The sequence below is a fragment of the Salvelinus alpinus genome, chromosome 4 (assembly GCF_045679555.1).
Source record: "Salvelinus alpinus chromosome 4, SLU_Salpinus.1, whole genome shotgun sequence".
NCBI classification, from domain to species: Eukaryota; Metazoa; Chordata; class Actinopteri; order Salmoniformes; family Salmonidae; genus Salvelinus; species Salvelinus alpinus.
Window position 1 is genome coordinate 73956949 of NC_092089.1, and position 12111 is coordinate 73969059.

The following is a 12111-nucleotide window of genomic DNA, read 5'->3' on the forward strand; positions in this document are numbered from 1 at the left end:
CAGAACCGGCATGTGACACACAGCATAAAATAATGCACCGTTTACACAACCTATTGTAGCCAACACCACTATCACCAATAGCGACAACAACAGTGTCACATCAAAGGTGACAGGCTCATGGTGCTGAAAGGACAGCGACCCTAATACCTGTGCATTCCATGGCGCTGAAAGAGAGCCCGTTTTGATGAAACGCAGAGACAGCAGTCACACACAGCATCAAATAAGGTTAAAGAATAAGCAGCCCATTCAATGGAGTAGGCCCCATAAAAGCACAACCATTTCATTTCCAAAATGAAATTAACAAACCAGCTATTAATTCCCATTGCAAATATATTGTATCACGTTCATCACACTAACCGGTGATCTAAAGTTTAAATGCAATAATGTTTCAGTCATTATTTTCAAAGGGATATCTCACAGCAAGCGAGGTGCAACAAAAAACAGTGCCACTTACCAGATGATTGACATTTGTAAATTAAGTTTGAAAGTTGATCTATAACAAATTAGCAACATCCACCTTGAAGTCCACCTTGAACAGTTGCTACAGATGTTGTCACCTTTGTAACACTACTACATCACAAGCTAGCTAACGCTACTAGCGACACTGATTATTTTATCATGCGCCCCTTCAATGTTTTATGGCAGACTATTAGTGTGTTGCCGCCACCCACTGTTATTCTGTATTATGAATTCATTACCTCTTGCACTCTCAGTAGTGAGGCCTAGACCCGTCACTTTAAAAAATAAATGGTCCCACCCATTGCAAGTCAAAATGTGATTGGTTCATTTAGGGCTGTTGCGGTGACTGTATTACCACCATACTGGCAGTCACAAGTCATGAAGGCAATCAAATTCCACGTGACTGTTTAGTCACGGTAATTAGACTTCTCCAAGCTCTGATGCTGCTGATGATCATTAGGAGCCTACCAAACTTGCTAACTGCCTGGTACTCAGCACTCTATTTTCCCTCTAATCACTCTGACATCAATGCAAATGTGTTCGAAAATCGAATTAAACACTTCATGAGAGCCCATGTGCTCATGTTGCTCAACATTTCTATATGCTATGCAATTGCTCGAGAAAACAGAGTGATGGCCTCTCCTAAAAAGAGGAGGCTCCATCAGCTTTCGATAGGCTAGGCCTACTATATTTATTTCTGAACTTTACTAATATTAAGCGCATTGTTTATCTTTACAACAGAAGTAATAGCCTACCTGGCTGGCATGAAAATGAACCACGGGCAAAAGCGTCCTCAATTAGCTATTTAAGTGCATAGATTAGATGTATTTTTCCCCGCTGCCCCTGTTTTGAAACTGGACCATTATCATGCTCCTATCTAAATCAAAACAAATGTTACACATATAATTTAGTATATGTAAAGACGAGATTAAATCAAGAATAGTCTGATGGGTGACAATATTAGCCTATCACTTGGCAACTTTTTCGAATCATAGTCGCACACCTCATGTAGCCTAGCCCATAGGCCTTTAGGTTTTGATAAGGTTTGTATCACAACTTAAGTGGCAAAATAACATCTTAAAATGAATCACATGAATCTGATTTACAAGGGGTGTGGAGCCTAACTGACATACACTACCGGACAAAAGTTTTAGAACACCTACTCATTCAAGGGTTTTTCTTTATTTTTACTATTTTCTACATTGTAGAATAATAGTGAAGACATCAAAACTATGAACTAACACATGTGTAATCATGTACATAACCAAAAAGTGTTAAACAAATCAAAATACATTTGAGATTCTTCAAATAGCCACCCTTTGCCTTGATGACAGCTTTGCACACTCTTGGCATTCTCTCAACCAGCTTCATGAGGTAGTCCCCTGGAATGCATTTCAATCAACAGATGTGCCTTGTTAAAAGTGAATTTGTGGAATTTCTTTCCTTCTTATTGCGTTTGAGCCAATCATTTGTGTTGTGACAAGGTAGGTGGGGTATACAGAAGATAGCCCTATTTGGTAAAAGACCAAGTCCATATTATGGCAAGAACAGCTCAAATAAGCAAAGACAAATGACAGTGCATCATTACTTTAAAACATGAAGGCTAGTCAAAACGGAACATTTCAAGAACTTTGAATGTTTCTTCAAGTGCAGTTGCAAAAACCATCAAGCGCTATGATGAAACTGGCTCTCATGAGGACCGCCACAGGAATGGAAGACGGATGATCTCTGCATGTGTATTTCCCACCGTAAAGCAAGGAGGGAGGAGGTGTTATGGTGTGGGGGTGCTTTGCTGGTGACACTGTCTGTGATTTATTTAGAAATCAAGGCACAATTAACCAGCATGTATACCACAGCATTCTGCAGCGATACGCCATCCCATCTGGATTGTGCTTAGTGGGACTATCACTTGTTTTTCAACAGGACAATGACCCAACACACCTCCATGCTGTGTAAGGGCTATTTTACCAAGAAGGAGAGTGATGGAGTGCTGCATCAGATGACCTGGCCTCCACAATCCCCTGACCTCAACCAAATTGAGATGGTTTGAGATGAGTTGGACTGCAGAATGAAAGAAAAGCAATCAATAAGTGCTCAGCATGTGTGGGAACTCCTTCAAGACTATTGGAAAAGCATTCCAGGTGAAGCTGGTTGAGAGAATGTCAAGAGTGTGCAAAGCTGTCGTCAAGGCAAAGGGTGGCTATTTGAAGAATCTCAAATATAAAATATATTTTGATTTGTTTAACACTTTTTTGGTTCCTACATGATTCCACATGTGTTATTTCATAGTTTTGATGTCTTCAATATTATTCTACAATGAAGAAAATAGTAAAAATAAAGGAAAACCCTTGAATGAGTAGGTAGTGTATGTGACCAATAAAATTTGATTTGATTTGAAATTACATGGATTTATTAGACTTTTTAACGTGTGTGGAAGCCAGGAGATGCTAAATGTGTTTGTTAATTAACGAACGGTCAATTACGTGAGACCGACAGTTATTTGCTTGACAATCACCGGTTGATTACATTTTGTGACCGCCACAGCCCTATGTTCATTCCACTATCACTCCAAAATTCTGCTGTAATACAATGGTAAAGCTGTCCAGCTTCTGAAGGCCTAGCCAATGGCTGGCTGAGCAGGTTCAATGTTTCTACACAGATACCACTAAATAATATCCTGATTGGATATTTTTTTCTATTCAGTATTAACCCTTCTCTTTCTAACACAAACTGAAGAGATTAAATCAGAAAATTATTACAATTATTGTAAAATAGAAATGTAAATGTTTTTTTATAATAATTTTATTTATCTATTTTTATAAATCCTTAAGCCTTCAAGGCCCCTGATGGTTCCCCACTGATAAAACCAAGATAAGCTATTTAACGTTAGCTAGGCTAACTTAGTCTACATAACTTTAAGTGTCCACTTTCTCCCCTTCCAAATCCTACGGTAAATAACAACACCACCATTCAGATTATTCAATCGCAGCCTACCTGTTGGCTCTTGGTGTTGTAGCCTGTCCTTTTAATCCCATCTTCCATTGATTAGATGGGAAATAAATAAAATAAGAAATGTGCCTAGATATCTCCTTATGAATTCAAGTTGTGCCCCATGCTTTTCCTGTAACACTGGAGCATCCTAAATGTCATCTTGCTTTGATGTTACAGTAAAGCATATGTTGGTACATGTTAAATTATGCATTCTCCTAAATTACATAAAACAGTAACATTTCACTTTAAATCTGTGCTATGCCGTGTCATTACTATACACCTAAACTACTTTGCTAACCCGAATGTAATTATTTGGCTGTACATGGTATCTGTTGATAAGGTACTTAAATAATTGAATGATAATCAAAGGGAACTGACCAAACTGAAACTGTTTGCTGTTCCCCTAGGTGTAACCACTGTCCTGACAATGACCACACTGAGTATAAGTGCTCGTAACTCCCTCCCCAAGGTGGCCTACGCCACGGCCATGGACTGGTTCATCGCTGTCTGCTACGCCTTTGTCTTCTCTGCCCTCATCGAGTTTGCCACCGTCAACTACTTCACAAAGCGCAGCTGGGCCTGGGATGGGAAGAGCATTGTGAATGACAAGGTAATGGAAGCATAACCCCCTCCGATGGCCTAAAAGGCAACATTTTCAGAGATCGCATATGGTGATCTGTTTGTTTTGAAGGTGGCCAATCCATTTCCATATGATTTTCAACCCGAGGTCCTTTGCATGTGTTGTGTTTGCATCAGCATTCAGGTCATTTCCTGTTCGACAGCCACAGGCAGTGCTGTACCTGGAAGACCATCTGCATACGTATGAATGTATACATACAGTGCCTTCAGAATGTATTCACATCCTGTGACTTTTTCCAAGTTGTTGTGTTACACTGGCCTACACACAATATCCCATAATGTCAAAGTGGAATTATATTTGTAGATTTTATTTTTTAAGTCAATAAGTATTCAACCCCTTTGTTATGGCAAGCCTAAATAAGTTCAATAGTGAAAGTAAAAATTTGCATAACAAGTCACATAATAAGTTGCATGTACTCTGTGTGCAATAATAGTCATAATAGCCTCATCTCTGTACCCTACACCATCATCTGTCAGGTCCCTCAGTCAAATAGTGAACCTATTGGTGGATTGGTAAAAAATAAGAATATCCCTTTGAACATGGTGAAGTTGTTAATTATACTTTGGATGGTGTTTCAATACACCCAGTCACTACAAAGATACAGGTGTCCTTCCTAACTCAGTTGCCAGAGTGGATGGAAACCTCTCAGGGATTTCACCATGAGGTCAGTGGTGACTTTAAGACAGTTACAGAGTTTAATGGCTGTGATAGGAGAAAACTGAGTATGGATCAATAACACTGTAGTTACTCCACACAACTTACCTAATTGACAGAGTGAAAAGAAGGAAGCCTGTACAGAATAAAAAAATATTCCAAAACATGCATCCTGTTTTCAACAAGGCACTGAGGTAATACTGCCCAAAAAAATTGGCATAGCAATTAACTTTTTGTCCTTAATACAAAGTGTTATATTAGGGGAAAATCCAATACAACACACGACTAAGTACCACTCTCCATATTTTCAAGCACAGTGGTGGCTGCATCATTAGTTATGAGTATGCTTCTAATCGTTAAGCACTAGGGAGTTTTTTCAGGATAAAAAAAGAAACTGAATTGAGCTAAGCACAGGCAACATCTGAGGGGAAAACCTTGTACAGTCTGCTTTCCACCAGACACTGGGTGATTAATTCACCTTTCTGCAGGACAATAACCTAAAAATAACCTAAAAAAGGCCAAATCTACACTGGAGTTGCTTACCAAGAACACAGTGAATGTTCCTGTGTGGTCGAGTTACAGTTTTGTCTTAAATCTAATTGAAAATCTATGGCAAAACCTGTAAATGGTTGTCTAGCGATGATCAACAACCAATTTTACAGAGCTTGAAACATTTTGAAAATAATAATGGGCAGATGTTGCCAAATCCAGTTGTGGAGAGCTCTTACAGAATTACCCAGAAAGACTGACAGCTGTAATTGCTGCCAAAGGTTCTTCTACAAAGTATTGAATCAGTGGTGTGAATACTTGCAGTAACAGTCAAAAGTTTGGACACACCTCATTCAAGGGTTTTTCTTTATTTGTACTATTTTCTACATTGTAAAATAATAGTGAAGACATCAAAACTATGAAATAACACATATGGAATCATGTAGATGACACTGTCTGTGATTTATTTAGAATTCAAGGCACACTTAACCAGCATGGCTACCACAGCATTCTGCAGCAATACGCCATCCTATCTGGATTGCACTTAGTGGAACTATCGTTTGTTTTTCAACAGGACAATGACCCAACAAACCTCCAGGCTGTTTAAGGGCGATTTGACCAGGAAGTAGAGTAATGGAGTGCTGCATCAGATGACCTGGCCTCCACAATCACGCAACCTCAACCCAAACCATCTCAATTGGGTTGAGGTTGGGTGATTGTAGAGGCCAGGTCATCTGATGCAGCACTCCATCACTCTCCTTAGTTGCGTTAAGGACCACAAGCAGCCAACAAGTGCTCAGCATGTGTGGGAACTCCTTCAAGACTGTTGAAAAAGCATTCCATCTGAAGCTGGTTGAGAGAATGCCAAGAGTGTGCAAAGCTGTCATCAAGGCAAAGGGTGGCTACTTTGAGTAATCTAAAATATATTTAGATTTGTTTAACACTTTTTTGGTTACTACATGATTCCATATGTGTTATTTCATAGTTTTGATGTCTTCAATATTATTCTACAATGTAGAAAATAGTAAAAAATAAAGAAACCCCTTGAATGAGTAGGTGTGTCCAAATGTTTGACTGGTACTGAATATATCTTTTCACTTTGTCATTAAGGGGCATTGTGTGATCATTTTTTTTGTTTATATTCATTTTTTTAAATTTAGGTGGTAACACAACAAAAATGTGTAATAAGTCAAGGTCTATGAATAATTTCTGAAACCTACAACCAAGCACGTGCCAGATCAGACAAATTAATGTGGCGATACAAACACAAAAGGTCACAGCATATTTTACTTAAATGTTCAGAGAGGGAGAGTAAATTGGTACCCCATGAAGCATAGCCAGGATAAATTGGTTAATGTTCAGGGAGGGAGACCACATGAAGCGTAGCCAGGATAAATGTGTTAATGTTCAGGAAGGGAGACCCCATGAAGCATAGCCAGGATAAATGTGTTAATGTTCAGGGAGCGAGACCACATGAAGCGTAGCCAGGATAAATGTGTTAATGTTCAGGGAGGGAGACCACATGAAGCGTAGCCAGGATAAATGGGTAAATGTTCAGGGAGGAAACCCCATGAAGCATAGCCAGGATAAATGTGTTAATGTTCAGGGAGCGAGACCACATGAAGCGTAGCCAGGATAAATGTGTTAATGTTCAGGGAGGGAGACCACATGAAGCGTAGCCAGGATAAATGGGTAAATGTTCAGGGAGGAAACCCCATGAAGCATAGCCAGGATAAATGTGTTAATGTTCAGGGAGGGAGACCACATGAAGCGTAGCCAGGATAAATGGGTAAATGTTCAGGGAGGAAACCCCATGAAGCATAGCCAGGATAAATGTGTTAATGTTCAGGGAGGGAGACCACATGAAGCGTAGCCAGGATAAATGGGTAAATGTTCAGGGAGGAAACCCCATGAAGCATAGCCAGGATAAATGTGTTAATGTTCAGGGAGGGAGACCACATGAAGCGTAGCCAGGATAAATGGGTAAATGTTCAGGGAGGAAACCCCATGAAGCATAGCCAGGATAAATGTGTTAATGTTCAGGGAGGGAGACCACATGAAGCGTAGCCAGGATAAATGGGTAAATGTTCAGGGAGGAAGACCCCATGAAGCATAGCCAGGATAAATGTGTTAATGTTCAGGGAGGGAGACCACATGAAGCGTAGCCAGGATAAATGGGTAAATGTTCAGGGAGGAAGACCCCATGAAGCATAGCCAGGATAAATGGGTTGAGATTAAAGAAAATAACAAAAAGGAGAGGGAAACTGTGAAGAGCCATAGAGTGATAGGGGCTCTTTCTGTGTGGGAAGATACGTTTGAAGTGAATCAGACTTTGATGGGGAAAAGACACTTTGCACCTTGTTAATCAGTTAGTGACAACAACAAAAAACATAAAAGCTGAGGTGGAAAGGTTGGGGCTTAGTTTCAACCCATCCTTCAGAATGTATTTGTTCATTTTCAAAAAAGCATATACATGTAACTGCCAGGGATACAAACAATATTGAAAGCAGGTGCTTCCACACAGGTGTGGTTTTTGAACTAAAACAAAAACAAGTTAGGGGCGTGGTTCAGAAAACCAGTCAATATCTGGTGTGACCACCATTTGCCTCGTACAGCACAACACATCTCCTTTGCATAGAGTTTATCAGACTGTTGATTGTGGCCTGTGGAATGTTGTCCCACTCCTCTTCAATGGCTGTGCGAAGTAGCTGGATATTGGCGGGAACTGGAACACGCTGTCGTGAAGTAGCTGGATATTGGCGGGAACTGGAACACGCTGTCGTGAAGTAGCTGGATATTGGCGGGAACTGGAACACGCTGTCGTAAACTTCGATACAGAGCATCCAAAACATGCTCAATGGGTGACATGTCTGGTGAGTATGCAGGCCATGGAAGAACTGGGACATTTTCAGCTTCCAGGAATTGTGTACAGATTATTTTGACACGGGGCCGTGCATTATCATGCTGAAACATGAGGTGATGGCGGCAGACGAATGGTACGACAATTGGCCTCAGGATCTCGTCACGGTATCTCTGTGCATTCAAATTGCTATCGATAAAGTGCAATTTTGTTTGTTGTCCATAGCTTATGCCTGTCCATACCATACCACCACCGCCACCATGGGCACTGTTCACAACGTTGACATCAGCAAACCACTCGCCCACACAACGCCATACACACTATCTGCCATCTGCACGGTACAGTTGAAACCGGGATTCATCCATGAAGAGCACACTTCTCCAGCGTGCCAGTGGACATCAAAGGTGATCATTTGCCTACTGAAGTCGGTTACGATGTCGGAACTGCAGTCAGGTCAAGACCCTGGTGAGGTCGACGAGCACACAGATGAGTTTCCCTGAGAAGGTTACTGACAGTTTGTGCAGATATTCTTTGGTTGTGCAAACCCCCAGTTTCATCAGCTGTTCGGGAGGCTGGTCTAAGACGTTCCCAGGGGGGAAGAAGCTGGATGTGGAGGTCCTAGGCTGGCGTGGTTACATATGGTCTGCGGTTGTGATTAGGGCACTAGCGGTCACAAAATTTAGTCAGCCTGTGATTGACAAGCAAATAACTGTCGGCTTCACGGTAATTGACCGTTGATTAACATAAACACATTTAGCATTTCCTGGCTTCCACAGTGCCAACAAGCCACTGATGCTGACATTTGGAACATCTACATTTTTACAGCCTAAGCCTTCACAATGAATCCATTATTTATTTTAGACATGTCTAAAGAAGCATGATATGAAGAAAATGCCATTTCAGAAGAACAGAATAGCATACTCTGAGTTGGCCTTATGTTAGGTCCTGATCTGGCTATGCCAAATGGCTGTGGTCTACACTAGTTCATTAAGCAGACAAGATTTGCTTATTTTATAGTATGAAGACCACAATTGAACAAAACTGAATAAAATAGAAAGGGTATTTTCTCCAAACGATTTGAGGTAGTGCGCACATATTCTGTGTTGAGCGGTTAACAAAGAAATAGGTATTCTTATATACTTAATTTGGAGTTGTAACTTTAGTTGTTCTCCAAACGCTGGGCTATATGTTTTGATTTTTTATAAATTGTAAGGCTGCATGATGTGACTCTAATGATGATTTGAAAAAGTTTGAAAGGCGTGAGCTCTGCTTAGTTTTTTTGCACAGGCTGTACACACTACATCAGTAACTCATTCACAATTTGACAAGCACTTGATAATACCTAGAATTTCACCGAGGCATCCCCTTTGTGTGGCCGTAATGCACCCTAAAGAAATACATGCCTTTTGCAGCCAGTGGCAGATGTTCCCTTCTCCCTGAGTGCTGCGTGCTCCATCACGTGATAGGGTCTTTCTCACAGACTACAAATGAAGACGGACACATCCGGGACGCAACTGCTCGCGTCCTTATCCAATTCCGAGGTGCATATTGAAGATATTGGAAGAACTGTCCACATTTACTTTTCGTCAGCCAACAAGCTGAGTAGGCCTAACGAACAGCAAAAGCACTAGCCTATGTCAATCTACTATCCCCCATAGTACAAAAGTCGACCTTTTCTATTCTGTGCGAGAAATAAATATTCCAAGCATAATCTGGGACAGTTGTGGGATGCGATAGATCCCAAATTAATTCAACCACTTGCATTAAAAAAACTTTTTTACGCAATGTGGCTGACGCAACAGATCAGAACGTTTAGCTTAAAATGTTGATGAACTATTAGACTATTTCCTCACATTATAAGCGCATAAATGCGGAAAACACCATTATCAAAAGTGACTGCAAATGCAGTTATGCCAGTAATGCTTTTATTATAAAAATTCATTTTTATGGGGAAAATGTTCTTCCCCAAACTTGAAACTCACGGGCTGGTTGTGTATGCCAGTTAGGCTCTACATCCCTTGTAAAGCAGATTAATGTGCTTAATTTTAAGAAGTTATTTGGTCACTTTAGTTGTTATACAAACCTTATTAAAACATATAAGCCTATGGGCTAGGCTACATGAGGTGTACGACTATGATTAGAAAAAGTCGTTAAAAAAAAACAATAATACGGTCACCTCAACAGCCCTAGTTGTGAGGCCGGTTGGACATATTTCCAAATTCTCTAAAACTATGTTCTCTAAAACTATGTTGAGGCGGCTTATGGTAGAGAAATTAACATTCAATTATCTGGCAACAGCTCTGGTGGACATTCCTGCAGTGAGCATGCCAATTGCATGCTCACTCAACTTGAGACATCTGTGGCATTGTGTTATGTGAAACTGGACATTTTAGAGTGGCTAGGACGGTAGAATGGAAAGCAGCATTACCTCTGTAACTAAGGAAATAGGGAATATATAAAATACTCATTCTGACCTGGCAAACATGTTTAAATTGTAAATAGCCAAGTGAATGAATGACATCAGAGTGAGCTGTGACAGTAATTTGTGTTGACAGTGTGGTGCCTGACAGCATATCGGAGGCCCGGCTAACCATTTTACCACTTCTCTGCATTTAGATTGATGCACTATCCTATCCCAGATCCCATTCATTATTATTAAGACCCTCCCCTGGGTGCATTCATCATCCAGGACTGTCTGGAACACATGCTGGCCGGAAGTGACAGGTTTGTCTGACGACTGCTAGCTACTAACTTTGGCTTCTTCCACAGAAAAAAGAGAAGGCCTCTGCCATGAAGAAGAACAACGCGTATGCCGTGGCGGTGGCCAACTATGCGCCCAACATCACCAAGGACTCTGGGTTGTCCACCATCGCCAAGGGCGGCGCCACTGACCCCAACATGGCGGTTGGCAAGGTGGGTGGCAAAACGGACCCAAAGAAGACTTTCAACAGTGTGAGCAAAATCGATAGGATTTCAAGGATTATGTTCCCAGTCCTGTTTAGCAGCTTCAATTTAGTCTACTGGGCCACGTACCTAAACAGAGAACCGTATATAAAGGATATGGTGCCCTCAACCTAGAGGTCTCTCCCTCCTGCATTGTAATACACCCGAATTACGGAACTAAAATACTTACCAAATACGACCAGTATCTGCTAACTCTTGGTTTGTTGGTACAAGACAGACAAGCCCTGGATTGCTTTCTCTCCCTCTCTGTCCTGTTTTTTCTACACCACTTTCTGCAGTGCTTTTGGAAAGAGCTGCTTTTGTAAATATAGATGTATTTTTAGTCATGACTTGTGTGTTTGGTTATGTAAATCAGTGAACAATACATTTATTTTATCTTATGGTTTTATTGACCAGTGATGTTTACATGTTTGAAAAGTCTACGAAAGGAACCTTGAGATGTTTATTTGCAGAATCGAGAGATTTAAGTCAAACGGTTTTTTTTTTCTTATTTTTTTTTTTCTTATGTTAACTTTTTTGGTGGGCTAACAATTTAATATTTGTCGTTAACCATTGATTTCTCAATTATGGTATGAAGTTATCTTTTTCTATACAAGCCAATGCAAAAAAATAGTAATATATTTTTTTTTATGCTTTTGTTGTATTGCAATGTAACTTATTATTGTTATACAAAATATCAACATAAGCAAAACAAACCATACTGTGTAATAATGTTTCAAGTTGATTATTATAAAAAATATATATATATTTGTACATACTACGTTGAAGGCAGGTGCCATTTTCCTCACACAAACAGCACTGAACTGTGCAAAAGAAAGACCACAGGAAATACTGCAGCATGATAATCTGCTGCGCGGTTTCTTTTGTAACCTTTCCTCTATGATATACATGTATTGGATAAGACGATATTATGTACCAGAGCATGACAATGCGTTACACACACACATTTACACGCTACTCAATCACTAGCAAGAGTTATCAAAACTCAGAACGACAGATTTTTACCTTGTCAGCTCAGGGATTCGATCTAGCAACCTTTTGGTTACTGGCCCAA

At 40.3% G+C, this 12111-nt stretch overlaps 1 protein-coding gene across 2 annotated transcripts in view; it reads left to right on the forward strand.

Moving 5' to 3' along the window:
• Positions 1 to 11802, forward strand: part of LOC139574422 (gamma-aminobutyric acid receptor subunit alpha-2-like) — a 56513-nt gene extending 44711 nt beyond the window's left edge. For both annotated transcript variants that reach the window (XM_071398972.1, XM_071398973.1), the window contains 2 exons: positions 3858 to 4060; positions 10863 to 11802. In XM_071398972.1, coding sequence (XP_071255073.1) covers positions 3858 to 4060; positions 10863 to 11171 — 512 coding nt within the window. In that variant the 3' untranslated portion in view covers positions 11172 to 11802. The remainder of the gene's footprint in view (positions 1 to 3857; positions 4061 to 10862) is intronic.
• Positions 11803 to 12111: the final 309 nt, after the last annotated feature.